This window comes from Colossoma macropomum, unplaced genomic scaffold (assembly GCF_904425465.1).
Source record: "Colossoma macropomum unplaced genomic scaffold, Colossoma_macropomum, whole genome shotgun sequence".
NCBI lineage: Eukaryota > Metazoa > Chordata > Actinopteri > Characiformes > Serrasalmidae > Colossoma > Colossoma macropomum.
The window spans coordinates 24,995,665-25,021,229 of NW_023494800.1; the positions used below are offsets into that span (position 1 = coordinate 24,995,665).

Genomic DNA, 25,565 nt, shown 5'->3' on the forward strand with positions numbered 1-25,565 from the left:
GGCTCAGGTATAATGGGTCTCATTCACCAACTGTTCTTAGGAAGGAATTTCTTCTTAAAACCCACTTACACCTTTTTCACAATTTTTTTTGTTCTTAGGTAAGAACAGAATCTACACATATTCAAGAGCAGTTTAATTCTGCAGTTTAAGAACATGTCATGAATCTGATGTAGACTTTTTCTTAGGACCTTTCTCAAGAACAAATTTAAGACAAAACTTACAAAGATATTGGTGAATGAGGCCCACTGTTTTTACAAAAGCATGTTCTTAAGAGAGAACAAGTGCAATACAAGCAGGCTTTGGTGGGGTTAAATTCCTGCATAATTACATGATTAAAAAGGACATTCAGAATAGATTGGTGTGAAATGCATCACTCAAGAAAAACTAGAATCAGAATTGTTCACAGTGTTGGTGGTAGGAACCAGACGTCTGAGGTTTTTAGAAACTGTAAATGATCCCTTATTACATGTAATGATCATGAATACACTGCCTGATGACTAAAAACAGAGTGTCATGATAATTCTGCAAAACTCTTGTCCTAAAACTTATTTTTTAAATACATGAAGTTCAAAGAGGTGCATGCAGGCCTGTTATAAGGCAAAATAGTCTCCCAAAGGAAAGCTATTTTTGCGGATTTACCACTACAATTTACCACTGTACCATTATCAATATTACATACAAAAACTCAGAAGAAACGTGTAGGTTCACTTGTCATTTTGGATAGAAAAAAAAAAAAGTGGCTACATTTGTGTTGCAGACATTGTGACTTTTGGTTCCTATCACTATCATGGTGCAGTAATCAGAGTTGGTAAGTTTCTCTAGAATTCATCATTTCACATTTCACGTCATGTTAGTTGATTTATGCAGAAATTTAATAAGATTGGTGGAATATGCCCCCCCCCCACACACACACACCCCACATCTCAACAAATGTCATGGAATTTCCCTTTTCACACTTTAGTTGGATGCTACTATGCTACTACTTTTGATGAGACAAACAAAGGTCTTGATGAAACAAAAGTCTTGTTTTTTCTTCCTGCTGTGCCTGCACACCTGCACTTTCACTTCTTGCATGGTGCCTAGTGCATTCAATCCAATCTGCCTGACAATATCAGGAGATATGCTGACTTATCGCATAGTTTGAAAGCGGCATATGAAACTTCTTATTCAGCTGTTGTCTTTCCAACCTCTCACCACAGAACCAAAAGTAAGACTGATTCGAAGATTAGTTGAAGCCTTTAGATTTATAGGTCAGAGAACAAAGCAAGTTCTGTAGGGCCAGTCCTGACAGTAATGGCCACATCAGCACAGAACAAAATAAACTTCACGAAATTTTAGTTTCTGGTTGTGATCTGTAATGAATGCTGCCTCCATTTTGCATTTGATTTCCAAGATGATCTGTACCATACCGAACCCTTTTTGGACAGACTTGAGTAAGCATTCTCGACAGTTTCTCTTTTTCTCAGAGGGCGAGACATTTGTAATATATGTTACTTTCAAAGATTTCTTAGTTATCACAGTCCCTCCAAGAACCTGCAATTACAAACTCACGCAGATTTTACCAACCCGTGCAAGAGAAGGTTTAGGTCTGAAACATATTTTTAGGTCTGAAATGATTTTTAAAATCCATTCATGGTGTATTTTTTTCAGATTTACCACTATTTTACCACCATCAACATGACATATAAAAAGACATGGTTGATTTGGATAGTAAATAAAACGGCTATATCCGTGTTGTAGACATCATGACCCCTGGTTCCTTTGACCACCGCTGTTAAGAAATCTGAGTTGGATGGTTTCTCTAGAATGGAGCATTTTACACCAAACCATTCTGAATAACTTTATGTGCAACTTGAAGACTGAATTTTGCAGAAATTTTGAAAAATCAGTGGAAGGAAGAAATTCCCCTTTAAATGTGTGAAGTGTTCTTGCAATTATTCCAAGGTGCATCGTTTGTGCACTGGAAGTATGTTTAGATATCGTCCAGGCTTAGTTCAGTCATATGGTACTACTGGATGTTCTACCAAAAGTTTTGGCAGCACTTATTCAACTTCATTTCCTCATCTTTCCTGAATATTTGTCTGAAGAAATGTGGTGCTCAATTTGCAAACAAGCGGTTTCATTACATTATTTCAGTATATAATATTGAAAACGTAATAAATTTCAGTTTGTATGTCTTTTGAGTTTGTATGAAGTGTTTCACACTTTTCCCATGTCTTTTTCAGAAGCTAACCAAGATACATTCAAAATAAGTTTAAGAAAAATATATTTTAGGCTCACAGTTATCACATGCTTCTAGTTTTATTGCAATCCTTTCCCCAAAGCAAACAAACAAACAAGCACAAATATTGCTGCAAATATTGTGAAAAAGCCACTGCAAATCAAACATTTTAGCTGCAACACTAATGAAAAATGGTCATGAGATCCTGGTGAGACTGATTATTACAGAATCAGAAAAAACAAACAATTAATAAATAAATAAACAGTGCTCAATAAAATATGCACTCATTTTTGAAGTTAAATTTTAAAATCCTAAAAAATGTATGTTTTATTTTTATCATCTGTATTGCATTACTGTGTATGTGCATTTAATGTATTTGTTAAAAAAAATATATATTTGCGACAAAATAACCCAACTGTGATGAAATTTGAGATAATAAAGTAATGATGGAACTCAATGACTATGAGGTCAGATGTTTATTGCAGACATTTTGGTTGCCTTCTTTTCTATTAGATTATTATTATTTGGCAATTGTAAACCCTTAATAGGCTTCAGCTCTTTTCAGTTAAATTCATAGAAGCCTTCTAAGTTGACACTCTGTTTGACCGCCGAGGTATGAAGCGTTGGCCGTAATGTGTTTTTTGGACCTTTGACTGTGCGTCTGTCAACATATCTGAAGAATTTTATGTGGGTTGTGTGTTTCATCCATTCCTTTGACATTTTCTCACACACATTGGTAGGTTTAGAGGTGAACCACCGTACGGCTCGGCCTGTTGCAGCGTGCATTGTTGCGCTCGCTTACAAGCTGCTTCTTTGATATTACTTGCTTTTGCTTCCTGTGTGGGCAGCAGAGCTCGCAGTGCGTGGGGGGCACACTGGTGCACTTTTGCTCATCCAAGTGGTACTGCTGATCCAACGTCAGTTAAGAGGTTTGTCTTAAAACAGATAAAAGCTTCTCTTTGGGTCGGAAATGCTGATTTCAGATCAGCACAATATCAGGGCCTTGATTGCATCACATGTAGCAGTGTTTCAACCTAATCAGTTTAGAATATGCACCAACATTATGTAACGAGATAAGTTTAGACTTTGCAGTGCTACTTTATACAGGCGAGAGGTTGGAGACAAATAATTAAATATAATTATGCCTGTATTAATTGGGAATTCTACAGATTTTTTTAAACATTTCTGCATAACTCAACCTTTGAGACAAATTTACAGTGGTTTGATGTGAAATGGCTAATTGCAGAGAAATGTACTGAACTGTATTTTTTTACAGTTGTGCTGATATCAACCAGGGTACACGGTGTCTACAACACAAATATAGACATTTTATTTCCTATTCAAAACCACCAATGAACCTACACATTTGAGTCCGAGTCAAGACCAGGCATTTTAGTAGTTGAGTCAGAGTCAAGACCAAGACCTGGACACGTTGACTCTGAGTCAAGACCAGGACTTCTAGTAGTCAAGTCTGAGTCAAGACCGAGACTGGGACACGTCGACTCTGAGTCAAGACCAAGACTTTTAATAGTCGAGTCAGTGTCAAGACAGAGACCGGGACATATCGACTCTGAGTCAAGACCAGGACTTTTACTAGTTGAGTCAGAGTCAAGACTGAGACCTGGGCACGTCGACTCTGAGTCAAGACTAGGACTTTTAGTAGTCGTGTCCGAGTCAAGACCGAGACTAGGACATGTTGACTCCGAGTCAAAACCAAAACTTTTAGTAGTCGAGTCCGAGTCAAGACCGAGACCAGGACATGTCGATTCTAAGTCAAGACCAGCACTTCTAGTAGTCGAGTCCATGTCAAGACCAAGACATGTTGACCCCGAGTCAAAACCAGGACTTTTAGTAGTCGAGTCCGAGGTAAGACCGAGACCGCGACACATTGACTCAGAGTCAAGACCAGGACTTTTGGTCGTCGAGTCAGAGTCAAGACTGAAACTGGGACACATCGCCTCCGAGTCAAGACTAGGACTTTTAGTAGTCGAGTCCGAGTCAAGACTGAGACCAGGAGTGGCTGAGATGGGGACAAGACTGAGAACAGATGAAGATTTTTTTTTCAGAATAATTTTACGTTTATTATCATTATACATTATATTTACTAATACATAATATTACATTTTATAACATATTTTCTGATAAGGAAACCTTAAATGATGCCTGAATGACTCAGTGGCCTGAGGCACCAGAATGTAGGTCCTGCAAGGTGGAGCATTTGAAAAAGGTGGAGAATAAGAAGCTTCATTTGATTTAGGCTGTCAAAATATCCTGCCTATGATAGGACATTTTGACAAGGTAGAGAAAGCAGTTTTATTCTGTTTATTCTGGTTAGAATTAATCTTCAATAATAGTCTAGCTCCTAGTCACCTCAGATGGAGGCACCAGACTCAGCTGGTCTTGACAGCAATTTCCAAGTCCACCTTAGCCTGAGAGAGAGACAAGACTTACTGTGGATGGTTGCTTGGTTGCCATGTGTGGGACAGAAACTGCTCTGTAGTTCTGTTACATAATGTGAAAAGATCTGATCTTTTACTTGGAACAGGCCATGAACATTTATTCTGAAGCTGTTCCCTCAAATGGATGACGTTCACGTGGATGGCAGCTATTTCAAAACTTTGCTTGGTAATGAACTCAATAGGTTGCCCATGTTTGTGTTGTGAAATGTAAGAATGTATGATTGTGCAGTTGAAAGTTGAAATCAACTACATGTTGAATAAAGAAGTACTGTCTCACATGTACTCAGTTGCATGATCTCAAGAGAAAGTTTGGTTAATTTGGTCTTTGACCATTTTTATACTGTAAACCTTTAACTCAAGTTTATTTATGAGGAAAGAAATCAACTTTTTTTCACTTAGTAATAATATTAGTCATTTAGATACAAATTTTCTTTTTTGTTTCGTATTATGATGTTCCACTGGTAAAAGCTTTTGGACTGCTTTGTGATTGGTCACATGTCTCGCTTTTCAGTTTCAGCATTTCATTTTATGCATCGAATGCCTTAAAAAAAGAAAAACAAAGCAAATCTCACTTCCTCTGCTGATAAATGCCAGTGTAGTTAATTTACTCAGTACTTAAGTAGTTTTTTTTAACCTGACACTTTTACTAATACTTTTACTCTTGTTTTTTGAACGGGAACTTTTACTTAATATTTCACCAAAGTAACAGCACTTTTATTTGAATATGGGTTAGGCTACTGTCCCTCTGGTCTCCACAGATAATTGTTTAGTCAGTGAAATTTAATTAAAGTTCTCTGAATTCAGACTCACAGCATACTCATCCGCACATACAGTAAGCCTACAGTCTTCAAATTCTAAATTGGAAACTGCCACATTGGATAACCAATATGAGAAGGTGAAAAAAGTACCTTCTTACATCAAACCTAAAAATAGCAGCAGCCAGAGAACTTAGTTATGATTCAAAGGTCATTTTTTTTTTTTTAGTCTTTTTTCCCCTGTGCACAGCTATTTATGTTATGTTTTGAAAAAAGACACTTAACCGCAAGTTACTGGAGGGAAATTGTCTTTGTGAACCCTTTGCAATGTAGGGCAATAATGTTGGCCAGATGAATTCTGCAGTACAATCAGTATAAATAAGAAATCTATACAGTTCAAGCGTCGAGATGTAAAGAAAGTGAGTGTAGTTTGATGTGAAACTGCATTGTAGAAAAACATGGATTTAACTTTATTTGGCTAGGTTGCAATGTCTAAAGTGCAAATTTATTGGCTATCCAGAGTTACTGCTAAAGCTACATGAGTCTTCTGAGTTTTATGTGTTATGTCGATGTGTAAAATGTTGACAAATCTGGAATTTTTTTTTTTTAATTGAATGTAAATTAATATACATGTTTTAGACCATAAACATCTCAAAACTATTGTACAACTATGTCTGAGGCATCAAACAGCATATTTGTGACCATTGCATGTCAAAGCTTTCAGTTGCCTTTAGAGCCTTAATAATTCAGACATCTGGTTCCTATCAACACCAATTTGAACAGCTCTGACTCCATAAATCTCTCCAGAGCATTTCACATCAAACCACTCTGAATGGCTTTGTTTACATATTAACCTTTAAATTATTCATAATTCAGAAACACAGTGGCATGCATTGTCTTGTATAAGTGGCAATAATTTCATATCCACTTTCAATTGATAAGTTATATAAGCTTATATTGTGGTCAAACAGTCTGTGTAGAGCGAAGCCAGTACTGCAAAGTCTGTTTGGATAATGGACAGTGGTTAGCCATTGTCTTACATATGTGTAAAAAAGATGTTTTTTTGTTTCTCTTGCTGCTGGAGTTGCTGCAGCAACAGTTTTCCTGTACTGGCGAAAAACAGTAACTTTTTTTTGCCATTTTCCCTGATTTTTCCAAGATCATTTTTATTTGACATTTTATTTGACTCTTTTAATTTAATGGACACTCCTCAGTAGACACTTTATTTTGGTACTAATATCTGCACATATTTATTCAGTATTGTCATTATATGCCATTACCTGTGCCTCTTAGTACAGTCATTATTGCACTGTGTCTTTTCATCTCAGGTTAATATAAAGATATTATTCCAGATTGTTGTATTTTTCTATTTGTATATATGCCTGTAGATAGGATTTTTTTATATTTATTCTTCCTGTTATATTGTTTACATCCTTATTACTGTCCTGTGTTGTGTGACTGGTACTGGCTGCTACATTTCGTTCGGGATCAATAAAGTATCTATCTATCTATCTATCTATCTATCTATCTATCTATCTATCTATGTATCAATCCATCCATCCATCCATCCATCCATCTATCTATTTACTCTGGGCTAGTTATGTCTCCCCCCAACACACAAAGCTACCAAGCTGGCATGATGAAGGCTAGCTAGAATATGCTTATTTGGAGACACATGAAGGCAGCTATGACATCTTTTTGAATTGACTAGCACTGGACAGCTCGACACGCTTGGAGGAGAATGCCAATTCTGTTTCATCTACTAACAGACTCTCGTATTGACTAATTTTATGGAGAGTGATAGAGAGGTGGGGGATGACCACCCAGAGAAAGCAAGACCAGTTATGCACTCCTGAACTCCCAGATACGGATGGCTGTGGCATCACCACAGATCGGACTTGTGATCTCCCGATGATAGGGCCAACACTTAGATGGGGATTCCGCTTGGGAGCCTTTTCCCAGGACCATTTTAACAAAAGGTCTCAATAAGCAAAAAACGAATGACTGCATTATTTGGTTGTGAAAACATAATTGTTGCCACTTACAAATCTACTAACTAGACATGAGTGCTGACACCATAAATTGTACAAAACCATGGACTATATAAAAATAAATGTTCCTAAATGGTTCTTAACTTGAACATTTAGTTCTAGGGAAAAAAAAGGACCTTGTGGCATGCGCCTGTTCCTTGGGCTCCAATGATGGCTGTGAGAGCCAGCAGGAAGGCGGGGCCTGGGGGACGGGCGCATGCCACAAGGTTCTGTACACTCACTTCTCAATACACTAATTTCCAAAAAAAATATTTTTTTAAAGAATCATCCATTGAAAGGGTCTTTAGGTTACCAAAAATGGTTCTTTTATGGCATTGCTCCAAAGAACCCTTTCTTACACCTTTGTTTTTAAGAATGTAGGCAAGAACAAAGTCACACAGGCAATGGTTGAAGTGCAATAGAGAGAACTATCAAAGAACAAACATGCTTGGAGACAAAATATACAAACAGAATCAGACCAAACCAGACAAAGGAGAATTAAACAAGGTTCAGACATCACAAGGATTTGGAAAGACTTTACAAAGAGAGGTAACAGAGAGAGAGTCTTTGAAGTCTACAGGCTAGTTGATACATGTGTGGGTGTAAATGCTTGTTGTTAATAGACAGATGGTGTGAATGTCGATGGGACCATATAGACAAAAGGATTTGTGTGTTGCATTTCGCACCTTTTTTGTCTTCTGTGCATATTTGAAACCACAGGTTTACATGCTTAAGACAAAGACTTCCTGATGCCCATCTCAATTCTGCAAGGCTGTTTTTAGAGCATTTGTGCCTCGTTGTGAAAAATAACTGTCTGTGTATGTCTGTGAACCAGACAACCAAAGGCAACCATCATAGCTCTTACCCTGGAACAACAAATGGAAAAACTATAAGCATAATGAGTCTAATATTCAGTACCATGCAAACATCTACCATGCAACCAAGCACATTGCTGAAAACCAGTTAAGTACTGATTAAGAAGTATTGATTAACCAAATCAAGTTTTGGATGATGGCAACAATTAATAAAGAGTTTCCTTGGGGAAAGCTTTGGAAATCCTTAAACAAACACATGTACAAATATATTGATCTATTTATTTTATTAATTACTACTCCTGCAGTCTAGTCCGTTGCATCTGAGGCAGTGGACATAAAGGAATGGATGGACTTTTGGGGTTAGCTATAGCCTAACGTGGACATCAGAGTGACTGCTGAGCTTATTTGCTCTTGTACTGCCAATGGACCTGCCTGATAGTGTAAATGACTGTAGTATTTTCCAAATTTCAGCAGTTTCTGATGCTCAGAGGCAGGAGTAAATGGGACGGACACCAGTACAGGAGCCAGAACGTAACTATGGCACCATTTAAAGTCTGTGTAAAGCAGTAATATATATGTGTTCTGAGTTTGTCACACCATAGAAAATGTGTTATTAATCACCAAGCAAAATTTGGAGGGTTAAGAAATCGGCAATCGGCAGCGCTGAAGGCGCTGAAACCAGACCCAATTGCAGGAAAAGTGCAGCCTCTCTCAAGACTTCAGTTTCGTATTCGCCAGAACTGCTGAATAGGAAACTGAGTTCAGCATCGTCTTCGCTGGAATGGAACTGCTGCATCATTTAAGATTGAATGGGAAAATTTGAACAAGAAGCTGGCAAACAGGAAGCCGACTTCAGCTTCGTACTAACGTTAGCTTATCTTGCTTGGTTAGGAGCAATGCCTCTCTTGGATTGAAATGAAGCTGCTAGCAGCACTAGGTCACTGACCTAACTGAGAATTGACCTCGCTCCTCTCAGTCTGCAACAGAATGGTCAACTTTTTTCTCTCATTTATGCAAGTTAGCAACAACTATTACTGACTAGCATAACCTAGCCAAATAAAGTTAAACTATCAATAATTAACATAGAACAAAACATATTTTGCAATCAAGCAGGAGAATCACTGACAGTCTTGCCAATTACTTTTGAGAAGTCACTAAATGCCACTAGATGTGCTAATTAGCATATCAGTACAAAGCATTTATTTTTCAAAAATATCTATATCTTTTTTTCAAAAACAATACAATTGTTAAAAAACAATACCATTTTTAGCTTCAACATTTGATATGTTGTTGTTGTACTATGTCCAATTAAATATAGGGTTTAAATGATTTGCACATCGTTGCATTCTGTTTTTAGTCTTCTCATGAGACTAATTGAACTGTCTATGAATACATAGCCCTCCTTTTGAATCAGTTCTTGAGATTGATGCATAGGCCTGCTCAGAGGAAAGAAACTGAAACCATTCAAGTGGCCGTACCACATTTAAGTGTTAACTGGGGGCCAGCAGAAGTTTCACACACTCATCCCCGTGACTTATACTGTCACTCACATTACTCACAATATGAAACACTAATTCTACATCAATAAGTGCATTTACATGGCCAGCAATTGTTCGATTTTGGTAACTACAACTGCGAGATATGATCATGTAAACAGCACGGATCGATTGTCATGATCTGACCAAGACCTTAGTTGACCTTAAACTTAGCATGATTAAATCATGTGTTCCAGGCCGATATTGGCCAAACTATTTGAGACAGATCTGGATATGTAACTACTAATATATCTCCACATGACTGTGACATTTTGCAGGATTTTTATTTTTAAACAGTGTTTATTTTAAACTCTTATGTGTGTAAACTTCATAATGGCGCATCATGAAAGGAACTGTTCAGATTGTAATTAAGTCAGGCTGCTATGCTTGTAAATGGTTCTGTATGTGGACTAATCTTTTATACAACTCATGTAAATGTCTTAATTCAGTCCAGTTTCTTAAACCTTGTTCATGCTGAACTGGTTTCACCAGAGGAGGTCCGGTAATGTAATTTGTAAGGCCGACTGGCTGATTAATACTGGATAAAGAATGTGTTTTGTTACCCCACTTCAGCATTAAAGTTAGATTTAAAAGATCCAAAAAACAACAACAGATACAAACTTCCAGTTTATATTATATATAGAATAACATTAATTAATTGCATTAGGGCTCATTTAACTCTTTGCACAACAGGACAGAAATGGCTCTTGTGAGAGGTATCTTCAGATATTCAGTTTCATTCTCTTTTTAATGAGTTCATCACCACAATGTTATGAAAGCTTTAGTGCAAGTTCTACAAGGGAGACGCCAATGCTATGTCACTCAATACTCTGACTGGACTCTGACCAGCTTCCACCTGCCTTTAAAAAGACTCGACTTACACGTCTGCTTTGCTGCTTCAGATGCTGATGTTTTGCATTCCCCTTCTTCCTCCCCACCGCCATGAGTTTGGTCTCCGCCAGGTTGCCCAGGGGGTAGGCTTCGCCCCTGCCGTCCCTATATGGAAGGATCTGTGAGGGTCCAGACGTTCCAATACCTGGGCCGACGACGGGGCCTGTGCCAAACTATTAATTTAGTTTAGCTAACAATAATTGTTATCTATCAAAATGTTTGATCCTATCGAGATTAAAATGTTTCTTCCTTCACACTTGTCTCTGGAGTCTTTCTGGTAGAATTAGATTACTGTACTCCTGTTTTGAACTTAAGGGTAATGGAACTGTGCCAAGAGCTCAGTTTTAACCACAATTAACTTTGTCTCCAGGTCAACAGAAACCAAAGAAGTTATCATTATTTCAGAAAAGTTGGTTTGAACAGGATTATCATTACTGAAGGAGCTTTAGGTTTAACCAACTTTACAGGGTAATTAGTTCCAGAAGTATTACTTAGCAGACTTAGCAAAACTATGAACTTGGTAGATTCTTATGGGATTACAATCATGGATATTAACAGTAATCACTCAAATTACAGCACCTCCCCATTATAAAACTAATCTAGCTCAAATAGGGCTTATGTGAAAACTTAGTCGGGCTATCATGTGCATGTAAATGTAGCAAATGAGCCTGTTCATTTTAACTGAATACTAAAAAATGGAATACTCTCAAATTTTAAAAAGGATAAATATACAGCACACCTGAGCATAATCTACTTTTATTAATAAACATTTGGAGCACAACCCAAGTATATTCCATTTGCTTCCATTTAGTAAAGATGACACATCTTACACATAATTTGTATGTTATAGCTTTACAGGAAGAACGTTTTACCGTGGTAATTTTACATCTCGCACGTAACTAATATAAGCTGTGCACCTCATCAAAGCCACATCCCCTTAGTGGAAACATGGTTAATGCTTCCCTGAACTGCAGGGAAAGCAAAGCGCTGTGGTGAACCAAAGTGCAAGAAGATGTTTCTGCACGAGAGCAAGAGCCAAAACTGAGCTTGCCTTCGAACCACCTCTTCATTCCTGTCAAGTAGCTAAGGAAGACAGTCACACAGGTAAGAGCTCCTCTTCATTACTCTCAGCTGTCTTCAACACATAGTTGACTTTCAAACCTTTTTTTTGAGCCACCATCATGCCGAATTAAAAAACTTTTTTTTTGTACTTTTATTCATTTTAAATCATATTTAAAGTACTTAAAGTACTACTGAAACATTTTATCTTCAACCACCCTTTGTTAAAATCATATACTTATGACAAAGACTATACAATGTATTGTATTGTAGTCCTTTTCAACTACTGCAGTGGGTTGGTTCAGCTTTGGAGTTACTTTTAGAGTTGTTTGTATCTAAAAATCATTTTTGGAAATTAAAACACTGAAGAGACCCAATAATGGACCTGTTCGGATTGTCTAAAGCAGGGGTATCAAACTCAACCAGTAAAAGGACCATATTAAAAATCTCATCAAATTCGTGGGCCAGAGAAAAATGTTTTTATTTCATTTTTAATTAATGTGCTATAAACCACACTGTAAAATACAGGCACTTGTAGTAGACCTTGAAATATTACATGGACACTTGAAATATTCAAAATTTAAATGCCCCCAAGTGCCCAGTCTTTTAAATCTACCTATTTGCTTGAACTGAACACCTGGCATCCTTTCTTTGCAGCAAGTTCATTAAGACGTGCACCCAATTTCTGAGCTGCTAAGCTAATGTTAAGTGTTTATATTGGTTGAACTGCAGTTGAAATGCATTTTGGTGATATGACTGGTGTGGAATTGAGCAGAATTGGGTAGAATTAAGGTGTAACCGCTGTCCCATTCATAGACTATTGTTGGGGTAAGAGAGTCGGAGCACATTACGTAGCAGTGCATGCTGGGGAATGTAGTGCAGCACATTGTAAAAGGGCTAATATTAATAGAAAGTTAAAATAAATTTGTGGGCGGGATAGGATTGTGTGGCGGACCTGATATGTGTTTGACACATGGGGTCTAAAGGATACAAATAAGCTTTTAAATTATGGATGTTTACTAGGAGAGAACCCTCAAATGCTCCACTACCCAATTAAAATTTTTAAAACTCTTAGTCCATGAATTGACATCAATGTACTTTGTTATTTTATTTTAGAATCTATAGACAGTGAGTGCCTGTTAAAGGTAAAGGGGTCTGCTGACACGATGTCTTTGGGAAACATCTCCAGCAACGGTACTTGTGAGATCCAGGATAATCTCCCATGGCTCCTTCTGCCCATCAGTTATTCAGTTATCTGCTGTATCGGACTCCTCAGTAACACCATCAGCTTGTTCGTCTTCCTCCGGCGGCACACCGACACTTCCATGGCAGTGTACATGCGGCACCTCACACTGGCCGACTCTCTCCTGGTGCTGTGCCTGCCACTGCGGATCTACTACCACAACAGTGAGGGTCCCCCCTACTTGTGCAAAGTGGTGGGTGTCTTCTTCTACATCAACATGTATGCAAGCATTGCCTTCTTAAGCCTGATCAGCATGGACCGCTACCTGAAGATCAACAAGCCGGTCTGGGTCTTCCGCATCCAGAAGGTTTGGTGGAGCCGCATCGCCAGCTACATCGTCTGGATCATGCTCTTCATTGGAAGCTGCCTCTTCTTTGTGGGTAAAAAGCAATCCCATCCATGCGACAAGATCTGCTTCCACTTCCATAACAAGGGGTCATTGGCGGGTGGCATCAACCTGACTGTGGTGGGCCTCTTTGGTGTCTTGATCCTGCTCTTCATAATCTTCTACGTGAAGATTGCGCTGAAACTCAGGACTATGGAGATGGGGAATGGTGACCCCAAGGCTCAAAGTCGCAAACAGCAGCTCATCCTGAAGACATACTTGGTTCCTGTCATATTTACACTGTGTTTTCTGCCTTACCATTTGGTGCGAATGCCGTACGTTCTGGCTCAGATGGATGTGATCAAAGGGCTGGAGAACAAGCAGATGTTGCACTCCTGGAACGAAATGACCTTGCTTCTGTCCACTCTTAACAGCTGCCTGGACCCTATTATCTACTACTTCTTGTCCAGCACGTACAGGAAGACCATCCTTTGCGCCATCAAAGGCCAGTTTAAAAGCATGTATGACTTAAACAGGAGACGTATCAGCATCAATCGCTCAGTTACCGAAATCTAGCAAAACTGAATGACTGGACTCTGAGATTATGTGACCGCATTTAACAAGTATAATGATGTTTGCACAAGTTGTTAACGTAGAATACTGAGCATTTCATATATACATCATAGACCTTACATTTTTCCTTTCCAGTGACTTAACTTTTACTGATTTTAATGTTCTCATAGCTTGTAGAGTATATTACTCATAAAGAAAGCAAGTAAGCTTTGCCAATTTTGCAGAAAAACAACCTGACCTTTGCAAATGCCTTAAAATTCAAATCCTCTCTTTACACATATATGGTAGGTTGTGCTGTGGTCAGTGTGAGGGTGGCTGTATGACACGTTTCAAAAGTTTTTTTGTGGTAAGCTACGCATTAAATGATTGTGATTGTGATAAGTGCTTACTGGATGATTCATGTTAAAGGTTGACTGCGCATTACAGCATTGTAGCACTGACATCAACAGGAATTTCCCACTGAATGCAACCTGAAGCGATTTTTTTGCTGATTTTTAGATTGCTGTGTTGTACATTTCTGTAAAAACATGAGAGTAAACTATTTTGTATGTGTTGAATTTGTCTGTTTTGTGTAAAAAGACTTTTTTATGTGATAAAAATATATATTTAATTAATAAAACCTATATCAAAATGAGGAATAATAAAAGCATCATAGACATATGCTTGTGTTTGTTTATTGTACAAACTCTTTTGTTTAGGCAGTCATACAATGGTGTGTATAGAAAAGTGAAGGAAGAGTGATCTTGACCACAGAGAGCAAAGTCTCACGCCTGTGTTGCGATGTTTTCTTCTGTTGCCTTTTCCACAGTCATTAAAACTAATATAATGCTAGCTAGCTAGCAACTAGCTCATGTATGTCAGTAGTTTGAAAATGAACATTAAGATCCATTATAAGATTTTATTCTCTCTTGCTTTCATTCCTATGGTGAGTTTTCAACTTTGATATGTAAATTCACAATTGATATATAAATGCCATTATGTACAGTAACCAACCAAGATTTCAGCCCAGTCTTAAGTTCTTTAATGCACATAGGAAAATGGTGTCTGTGAATGGATGCACACTTTGGTTTGGGGGTCTCTAATAAGGCATAGTATATCCATCACCACATAGCCGTGTATATCTTTTGTTGGATGTTTTAGAAGGACACTGTGTAAATAGTACAAGCTAAACTGTAGTGAAAGCTACAGTATGTTTGAAAAGGTCTGGAAAAAACAGCACAAACTGGGTACAAGCAGCACATGAGAGCCTAAAATGTGAAACCATGAAGTTATGGGTTTAGGTCCCATGTTATCCCCAAATATTTGTCAGTGACTTAATAATAAATGTCTATGTCTTTCTAGTTCTACTGCATATTGGTCATGTTATGGTGCACAAAAAATATGACACAATACTTATCATGCTTTTGAATTCAGGAGCATTTGTAGTTCCAGGCAAAACAGAACATCTTTGCAGAACATTCAAAAAGGCTCAAAAAGGGTAACACAAAACAAACAACTCGACATCTAAAATGTGAAAATGTGGCATCAAACAATGTTTCTGTACTTGGAAAAAACTACACAACCTAAGAATGTTTTCAGCTTGTCATGCAGCCTCAGTGTGATGTTTTGGATTTTTTAAAAACTTTTTAAAATTATTTCTTTGAGTGGGGCTAAAAAAACACAATAGAGGCTTTCATTTTCTGTTGTTTGGGGTGCTCTTGGATGCTAGGTAATGCGATTTTTCTCTTGAATGTCGCAGTATTAGCTTAGCATGCTAAACACCAATCTTTTCACATAAGAGCACGCAATGCAAATAAAATGTCTGAAAGAAATTCTGAAATGCTAATTCAGTATGTTAATGTGAGCTATGAAGCAAGGTTTAAATGATTTAGTGTTACAGTTTGCTAGCAAGGTACCTTGCTAGAAAAACAGCATAGACCACCATAGCTGGTCTTCAGCAAAACCAGCATATGTTGTGTTTTGAATGCTGGTATGCTGGTCAGCAGCAATGCAAGTTGACATGCTGATCACCAGGAAAACAAGCATATATTGTGTTTTGGATGCTAACACGCTGGTCAACCAGCATGCCGGTGCAGGGTGACCAGCTAAATCAGCTTCAGACCAGCATAAACCAGCATAGATCATTTTAGACCAGCATAGAATTCATTCTGTGCCATTTTTTCAGCAGGGTTCTTAGCTTTGTTATTGCCAGCTTGCCAAATCCTTATGCTAAGCTGTTAGCTCGCATTGTCATTTAGCTACACTGTTAAGAGCTTGCAGTTTGAGATTGTAACATTTTAAATACAATGGTGGATTGGAGTATTTAGTAGGAAGCAATGTCACTCTGTAATGTCTTCTAGGTTGGTCAAATGTTAGATGGTCCTCCTGAGTGAGTCAAAAATAAATGTGTTCCTGTGGAACTTTTTATTATATATTTATGTATATAATATTTCAACTTTGCTGGTCAGGCTCTCTTCAACCCCTTAAATGGCCAGGGACCACCGGCAGGCCTGAAGTTTTATTAAACACTTCTACAACCTAAGAATAGCTTAACCAGTTTGCATTTAAGTCCCGTTAGTTAATGGATAATAAACCTTAGTATGTAATAAGGAGCGCCTAGGAGCGCATACCATATTTGTTTCCAGTTGCTTGTGTTCAGCTCTTTATATGATGTACTTCAAAATAATACTTCAAAGAAGACTATGAAAGGTCATGGTTAACATCATGTGGTCATCAGAGATCAGATAGTGGGACAACAATCAGCAGATTTTTCAATAACACACTCAGCATGAGTAAGCTAGTTAGCTAACTTAGCAAACTTTGTAATTTCCACATTTTTGAAAAGTCAGAGTACATAAACTTTTTGAATAATTGTTTTGTATGGTTTAGCTGTGGTGCACTGGCCTTTTTTGCTGTTGCTGTTAGCTGTGTAGTCTTTAGTTTGCTAACTATCAAGTTAGACTCAACTTGAGATGGCTTAAGCGGAAATGTGGAAGACAATTTGATAAGGGCATATTAAAAGCAGTATTGAAATGGAGAGTAGATGTCAGTGAGAATGAGCTCAAAGACTCCGTTGTTAGCACAAATGCAAACTTTGGTAAGGTTTTGCAATGTTTTTTAATATTGTGAAATTCAAACGTTTGAGGCAACATGAGAACACATGGCAACACATGGCAACATTTCACTCAGACACTCTCAGATGTAGTTACTGGCATATTTTACTGTAGGCCACCTCTTACTCTGCTAGCCCAGCTATTTGATGAACTGGGGGCACTTTTACTGTCCACAAAAATCATATTAGATTGCATGTGAATTGATGTTTAAACTAAAAAGACAGTCAACATCTGAAGTCATTAAGACAGACAAAAGATAAGGTTAGTCAAAGCGTAGATTTGTACCTCTTACTAGTTAAAAAAACTGTGAGTTTGTGAAGAGTTAGTGGAATCAAAACATGACAAATTCACTAAATGACATTAAACTTTTTTCCATTACATGTAAAATACGCTCAAGCTCTCACTGCGTTACTTTCTATGTGCTGTTTCACTTTCATTCATTTCACCCATGCCTGATGTGGAAGCCACATACAATATAAGGATGATTAATCATTGAATTCAGGTGTTTCATTCAGTCCCATTGCCACAACTGTATAAAATCAAGCACCCAGCCATGCAGTCTGGAGTGGTCTAAAGCACACCGGCACTGGACTCTGGATTGGAAACGTATTCTGTGGAGTGACGAATCATGCTTCTCTATTTGGCAGTCTAAAGGACGAGTCTGGGTTTGGCGATTGCCAGGAGAACATTACCTGCCTGACTGTATTGTGCCAACTGTAAAGTTTGGTGGAGGAGGGATAATGCTATGGGGTTGTTTTTCAGGGGTTGGTCTAGACCCCTTAGTTCCAGTGAAGTAAATCTTAATGCTTCAGCAGAATTCTATGCTTCCAACTTTGTGGGAACAGTTTGGGGAAAGGCCTTTTCTATTCCAGCATGACTGAGCACCAGTGCACAAAGCAAGGTCCATAAAGACCTGGTTGGGTAAGTTTGGTGTGGAAGAACTTGACTGGCCTGCACAGAGTCCTGACCTCAACCCCATCAAACATCTTTGAGATGAACTAGAACAGAGATTGTGAGCCAGACCATCTCATCCAACATCAGTGTCTGAGCTCACAAATGCTCTTCTGGATGAATGGGCAAAATTCCCACAGCACACTCCAAAATCTTGTAGAAAGCTTCCCAAGAGAGTGGAAGCTGTTACAGATGCAAAGGGGGACCAACTTCATATTAATGTCCATGGATTTATGATGGGATGTCATCAAAGCTCCTGTAGGGGTGATGTGTAGGTGTCCCAATAGGAGTCCATGGGCTACAGATGGGTAAAGTCATCTTCATAATGTAATTTTAATACCATTTATTACAGAATATCTTTATTAAATTTTTAGCTGTGCTTACTTATTACAAAATTAAACACATAAATACTACAAAAGAGCTACAAATGTAACTGCATGATATTAAAATGCTTATTTCCTGCCTATCAGTATCCTTATTTACTGTGTCTTCACTTGCTTGTCTGCAGTTTTTCAGTTTGCACTGATGTCGATAAGCCTAACGATGTAAAGTGCTGTACTGGTTTTGATTGTATCACTTCTTGTCTGACTAGAGACTGCAAAAGTAATGTGGTTGAAACTGAAAGTTGAAAGTCAGATGAGAAGTTGATCTCTGTGGACTGAGCTGGCTAAATCTCTCTCTCTTTCTCTCTCTCTCTCTCTCTCTCTCTCTCTCTCTCTCGCTCGCTCTCTCTCTGTCTCTCACCATTTTGCTTTGCAGTGTGTTTACTGGGTCACAGTTAACAATAACAACAGCAAATAAAGCTGAACTAGACAGCTCTACAGCAAAGCCAGTGGTTAATAATGTTTAATAATTTTAATAATATTTTGTCCTGAAAGGATTAATAGATAAAATCAACTTTACAAGCAAAAAAGAAAAAGTACAATCAATAAAACTCACCTATATGATTATAAAATTAATTTGAATGTTGTGGCTAACGTGGTTTGAATTAGTAACTTTTCTGCCATTTAAATTATATTGCAAGAGGCTAGTATAGTGACTCATCTGAGCTGTCTATTGTTTTTTGTGGTGTGTGAGGTGTGGAGTCTGATGACTTTTTTGTCTTCAGACAGCAGTAGCTCACCATGAAGAAACCTTCTCAGTTAATGCAAGATGAATAAGATTAATGGTTCAGTTCAGTGAGGCCAAGATATTTATTAGTTTGCAGTATGGCAGCTAGAAGGCAAGATAAAGACATAAAAACGAGAAGGTGCTTTAACCGACTATTAGGATTTTCCTAAAAACTCAACGGGGGCAGCCATGACGCATCAGTATTTCTGTTTGCCGGTTTTCTGTTTCCTGTTGCGCTAGCAGTCCATCAATGCTAACGGTTGCACAGTGCAGTGAAAAATACTTGGCAAACTCATAAATGTGATGCAAAAACATTTTTTATCAACATGACTAGACCTAAGCTACATTTTACAAAGTCAGAAAACTCATTCATCCAAATGACTACACCTGAACTACATTTACCAAACGCACTGCAAATACTTCTGCAACTTCAGAAACACTGCACAGTGAGGCACAACACAACGGAAATGTTTTTGGAAGACTCTCAAGATGGAATATCTGTGATGGTAAATCACTGACAGAAACTGATAAGACCACTGAGACTCACATTCCAGTAAGTTCATGATTAACTTGGCTGGCTAATTAGCTATGTGACATCACCGTACTGCAGTAGTCATCAGTCATATATGGTATTGCTATTCGAAATCTTACGGTTACGCTGTAGAGCTAATTCCCATTACAATACAGTGATATTAGTTGTCTGTTCAAATAACTTACTTTTATCAGTGAATGTTCGCACTGTATTTTCTATATTTGCAGCGCGACTGTGAAATGTGCTGATGTCATTTTGATGAAAGTGTTTTCTAAGTTTGCAGGGCGTTTACGTATTCGCAGCACATATGATTTTTTTGCATAGCATTTGTAAAATGCAACATTTGTTGTCATTTTGATGAAAGTTTTTTTTCTGTTTTCACTGCTTTTTATTTTGCAGCGTGTTGGGATTTGCCAGCCACCTAACAATAGGCCTAGGTAGGCCTGGATACAGGCTATGCTTATATAAGCAATGATAACAAACAGTGACAAACAGAGTCAGAGATCATGTAAACATCAATCTAAACAAGACGATTCTTTCAGAGGAAATATTTCCACTGTCTCCACCTGCTGATGATTTGTCTGTGTGATGTCAGTTGTCTGCAACCTGGTAGTCATGAGATAACTTAGTTGGGGTGCTACAGCTCTCAGGTCAGTTGCTGTGCGAGTTCAAGTTTAGTATGACCTGTGTACCATGTATTTTTTTAAAATAAAGAGCTTTGTTTGGGTTCCCTGCAACTTTTCGTCCATCATTCTTACCGTCATCAGAACAATCAGTACCATATTGTGTTATCTGAGTGAAAACAGAGTGAAGCGCACACGCTGAGTGTTAAAAAGTTTCTAACTGTTGCAGCTGAGTAGCAGTGCTTAGCTTTTACGTGCATCAGCATTATGTGATTATTAGCTTACTACTCTATAGACAAGGCCGAAAAAGGGCTGGAACGTGCCAGAACACTTCAGGAGTAAAAGTTGAAATGAAAGTTTTGAAATCTAGGCAAGAGTGTTTTTTTAAGAAAACCTTGATGTCTTACACTGTTTCTACAGCATGTGCATGAACCGAAGCGGCGTTGAATACACCATATGTCCAGCATACAGCCCATTCCATGGAATATCGCAGCGCTGCAGGGTCCGCTCACCCAAACTCCATAAGATCACATTCTATGGCTTTTTGTCAGAGCATGATGTGTTTGGAAGGTTAGAACAACACAGTAAACTCCACAGTTTTGGCCAAAATGGTTCCCTATTTGCATTTTAGGGCACTATTACATATGTGATATTTTCCTTTTACATCTACATGAGGTTTACAACCATGAAAAATACGACTAATGTTTCTTTGATTAACGTGTTTGTAGCATTTCAGTAAGTAAGTTCATTTTATAATGTTTTTTATAGATTAAAACCAATTGTAATGTAGAACATAATGTATTGATCAATCTAGCTATCCTGCTAAGGCCAGCCATTCAATTGCATGCTGGCTAAGATAATTACCAGTTCAGAGCTTAAGAATAGATGATAAAACACGTGCATGTGTCAAAAGAGCATTAGAAATTTGTATTTTCCATGTACCAAAGAAGTTCTGCAGAGAGGAGATTGGTCATTCTGTCTTTGGCCCGTTTAGAGTTCACTTTAAAGTCAACTTATTTGGAGTTCAGGCGGTTTCATTACTCACAGAATGAAAAATAAGCTGTTTTGGTCATTGTAGTGAAAGTGCTAAGGAGTTTAGCAGGTGTGTCATATCTTTGCTAGATATACACCGCATGGCAATGTGTTCTGGCCAAAAGCCCAACTTTCCTGGTACAGTTGAATGTGAAGTAGATCACTGAAACTTGACCCTTTTATAATGCTGAGTGTTTCTTCTGCTGTAGCATCCCTGTTACATGAAAGTGAAACTTCTAATAGCCCACAGGATGTTGGCCTAGAGGTTTTAGAGGCTCAACAGGCTTTGAAATTCTGAGAAGCTGCTCAACTGCTTATCTTGTTGAGAATTTATCTGAATCTGAGTAGATATTGCAGTTAATGTCAGATTTCCAACTTTTTAAATTAAGCAACATGAATATCATACAGATTCTACCAAAGAGAACTAGATAATAGAATATTTGTTGAATCATAGATTAGCCAAACATAGTTTTAGCCCTTACTCAATAATGTCTAAACCTGAGGGTATGTTTAGATTAGATGGCTAAACATGACAACCTTCTCCGATTCTTGCCCTTTGCCCAGAATATGTTATTTCATAAACAACATTGCATGTTCTCTTTAATGGTTTTATTAAATGCATGCTGACAGGTAACTTTAACTCTTTGAACATCTGAGATGTTATCCCACATAATTCTATCCAGTACACAATGTTGACTTATGGACTCAAAAATACACCTGCTCTTTTCAAAGGTTTAATGCAGCATTAGCCCATGTAAATGATTGCACTGCACATGAGATGCCAGTTTAGGTACACCTACCTTGAGTTTTTTGAACAATACACTATATTGCCAAAAGTATTCGCTCGTCTGCCTTCACACACATGTGAACTTGAGTGAGATCCCATTCTTAATCCATAGGGTTTAATATGATGTCAGCCCACCCTTTGCAGCTATAACAGCTTCAACTCTTCTGGGAAGGCTTTCCACAAGGTTTAGGAGTGTGTTTATGGGAATTTTTGACCATTTTTCCAGAAGCGCATTTGTGAGGTCAGACACTGATGTTGGACGAGAAGGCCTGTCTCACAGTCTCCGCTCTAATTCATCCCAAAGGTGTTCTATCGGGCTGAAGTCAGGACTCTGTGCAGGCCAGTCAAGTTCTTCCACACCAAAGTCGCTCATCTATGTCTTTATGGACCTTGCTTTGTGCACTGGTGCGCAGTCATGTTGGAACAGGAAGGGGCCATCATGAAATTGTCCAAAACCTTTTGGTACGCTGAAGCATTAAGAGTTCCTTTCACTGGAACTAAGGGGCCGAGCCCAACTCCTGAAAAACCCCACACCATAATCCCCCTCAACCAAACTTTACACTTGGCACAATGCAGTCAGACAAGTACCGTTCTCCTGGCAATCGCCAAACCCAGACTCGTCCATCAGATTGCCAGACGGAGAAGCGTGATTAGTCACTGCAGAGAACACGTCTCCACTGCTCTAGAGTCCAGTGGCGGCGCTTTACACCATGGCATTCGACGCTTTGCATTGCGCTTGGTGATGTAAGGCTTGGATGCAGCTGCTTGGCCATGGAAACCCATTCCATGAAGCTTTCTATGCTGTTCTTGAGCTAATCTGAAGGCCACATGTTTGGAGGTCTGTAGCGATTGACTCTGCAGAAAGTTGCCAACCTCTGTGCACCATGGCCTACTGCCACCCACGCAGTTCCGAACTGACATCCAATATCTGACTCAATCTATTTAAAAATACGTTATGTTCTGTTGAAATAACACAGCAGTCATGGTCATTAGGCTTACTGTGAAGTAACTTCACCAAACGCCATTTATTCCCAGTAAACACAAAGCAGGAATTAAACCACAGAATGTTTTTGGTGTTTTGCTGGGCTCAGCAGCTATGGCCATTAGACTAAAGGCTCCGCCATCTCTGTAAGTTATGAGAATTTGCACGTTAATTGGTTGCTTCACAACCTTTAGAACGACTTCATGAATTTTAACTGTTTTACTGTTGTCATTTTACATTGTTTATATATACGATTTATGATCTTTATGATCTATGATGTGATCGGTCTACTTTATTTAGGCTTTGCATTAATTTGCGGGATTTCTTCATGCATGCTTTGGACCACTCCTGCCTATAGTAGGCTGGTTTCCTGCCCGCTCCAGCTGCAAGCAACACCTCTACCTTGTTGGCATACTTTTTATCAGTCTTGTCATGAGAATTGGACACTACAGTGTCCTACAATGGCCAGTTTACCTTGATGAATGGAGTAAAGGTTAGCTTTGGCCTTACGTAATCACATAAAAACTTCAAAGGAAACCAAGTAAACAAACCTGCATCTTTCTTGCTAGTTCACATGCGTTACTTATCACTGTATACTCCATTAATTGTGAAACGTTAAGTCTCTGCTGTTTTCTGGCCACTCGAACAACCACACCCACCAATCCCTGCCTTCACTGCCGCTGTTTCCCACATGATTTCACAGTGAACACCATTTCAGACATACACATGAATATACGTGCCATCATTAGATGCAAGGCTTCCGGTGAGTTATTTTCAAGCCCTAGATTGCAAGTAAAGATTGCAAGCCTTGTGCAAGTAAACATCTGGTTTGTTTCTGTCAGTTTAACTGGTAACATGAAAGTTTGCATACCTTTTAGGGTTGACGTCAGTTCTTGGGTAAGCTCTTGAGAAATAATGCAATTTCTAGGCTACATGGGTGATGTTTCAGCTCTGAGCACTGAGTTTTCTGACCTTAATTAGACTAGTGATACAAAACTGATATGTAGGAGAAATCTAAGATAAGCACACTTGCTTAGACGTCGCTGGTGGGTTATTGGATATTGGATGCTTAGCACTAAATTCCTGTGTGTTTGCTAAGTCAGCAAGATAGCATCGTCAATAAACCACCAGACACTCACAAAGTGAAACTGTGGGCTGTGAATGTGAATGTAAACCCTTACCAATAGACCACTGTAATTGTACGTCATTCTATAGTCCCCGTTATGCCCATATTAGAGACTCCTGGTCTAAGCTCCATTTTTCTATGGCCAGAATGAATAGGGTTTTCAAAAAATCGGCTCTATCTCACCCTGTGGCAAATAAAAATGTTCAGGACCTGATACGTTTTGTCCTGTGTACATTTTTCTCTTAAATATCACTGGATCCTCTGAATTATGAGCTGTAATACTAATATTGCTACATGCAAGCTAATGCAACTGCACATCAATTTGATGTCACTAAGCCACACGAAAGTAACATGGACTATGAAGGTGTTCTGATGAGTTGTGCTACTTTATTGAAATGTCCTAGAATAGCACATTTTTTATAGGTATGCCTGTAAAGAATACCTCTAGGTAGAACACTTTGATCACCCAAAACTCCTTATCAAAAACACTACCAGTGTTAAAACTACGAGGCTGAATTGAGCTTCATTTTCACCAGCTTCTTGTTTGAGTTTTCAAGTTCCACCTTAAATGGTCCAGCAGTTGTGATTAACTATCACAAACATTAGCAAACAGGAAACACAGTACTGACCTGTTTGTTCTGTGAAACAGCAAAAATAAGTATATATGATATGATGAGCAACCTGCTCATATCGTGCCTTTCAACTCTCCATGAAGCTGAAGTCAGCTTTTTTTTCCCCAGCAGCTTGTTTGAATTTTCCCATTACACCTTAAATGGCACAGCAGTTCAGAAAGTAACTGGTGCACCATTTAAGGTGGAATGGGAAAAGTTGAACAAGAAGCTGGTGAAATGACATAACTACAATGGTCTTTAGGAAACATCTTGCTGCATCCTGGTTGGTGGTTGGCCCTAGGCAGCAGTCTCTTTGTAGTCTCTGACTCCAGTCAGACACAGAAGGCGACCGCCAAGCATCCAAAAATTCCTGCCCTGGCACCTGCACTCTGTGACCAACTCCAAGCATTGTTCAGCTTCTTAGCTCCACACCAGCATTACGCAAGTATTACATTAAATTAAAGCCATATTGAGACCACAGAAAGCCATAGTAGATCACATGTGGCTCAAAATTTACACAAAGAAAAGCAGTCAGTCTTTTAGATAAACAGAGAGATGCTCTGTTACCTCCACTATAGTTACTAGCCTAGTCTTTTTCCACCTCATAGGTGTCGGTTTGAAATGTTCACAAGCATGATAAGTGATGTTGAAAGTTTTATTTAATTAAATTTAGGCGAGTAGAGTGTAAATTTTAACTTGAACTTTTAATACAATCTAATTTTAATATTGTTTATCTGCGTTCAATAGCCATGCTCTGCTATGGACTCCCAATGCTGAGGTCCACTGCAGCCATTTTTGAACTATATACAACTT

General features: G+C 38.5%; 1 protein-coding gene across 1 annotated transcript; it reads left to right on the forward strand.

Moving 5' to 3' along the window:
- The first annotated feature begins 11,703 nt into the window (after positions 1–11,703).
- On the forward strand, positions 11,704–14,510 carry gpr34l (G protein-coupled receptor 34 like). The gene is made up of 2 exons (XM_036588510.1): positions 11,704–11,810; positions 12,882–14,510. The coding sequence occupies exon 2, from the start codon at positions 12,932–12,934 to the stop codon at positions 13,907–13,909; it is 978 nt and encodes a 325-aa protein (XP_036444403.1). The 5' UTR covers positions 11,704–11,810; positions 12,882–12,931; the 3' UTR covers positions 13,910–14,510.
- Positions 14,511–25,565: the final 11,055 nt, after the last annotated feature.

Excerpts from the sequence above, each read along its gene's own strand:
- gpr34l (XM_036588510.1), top strand. The coding sequence starts at position 12,932 with ATGTCTTTGGGAAACATCTCCAGCAACGGTACTTGTGAGATCCAGGAT.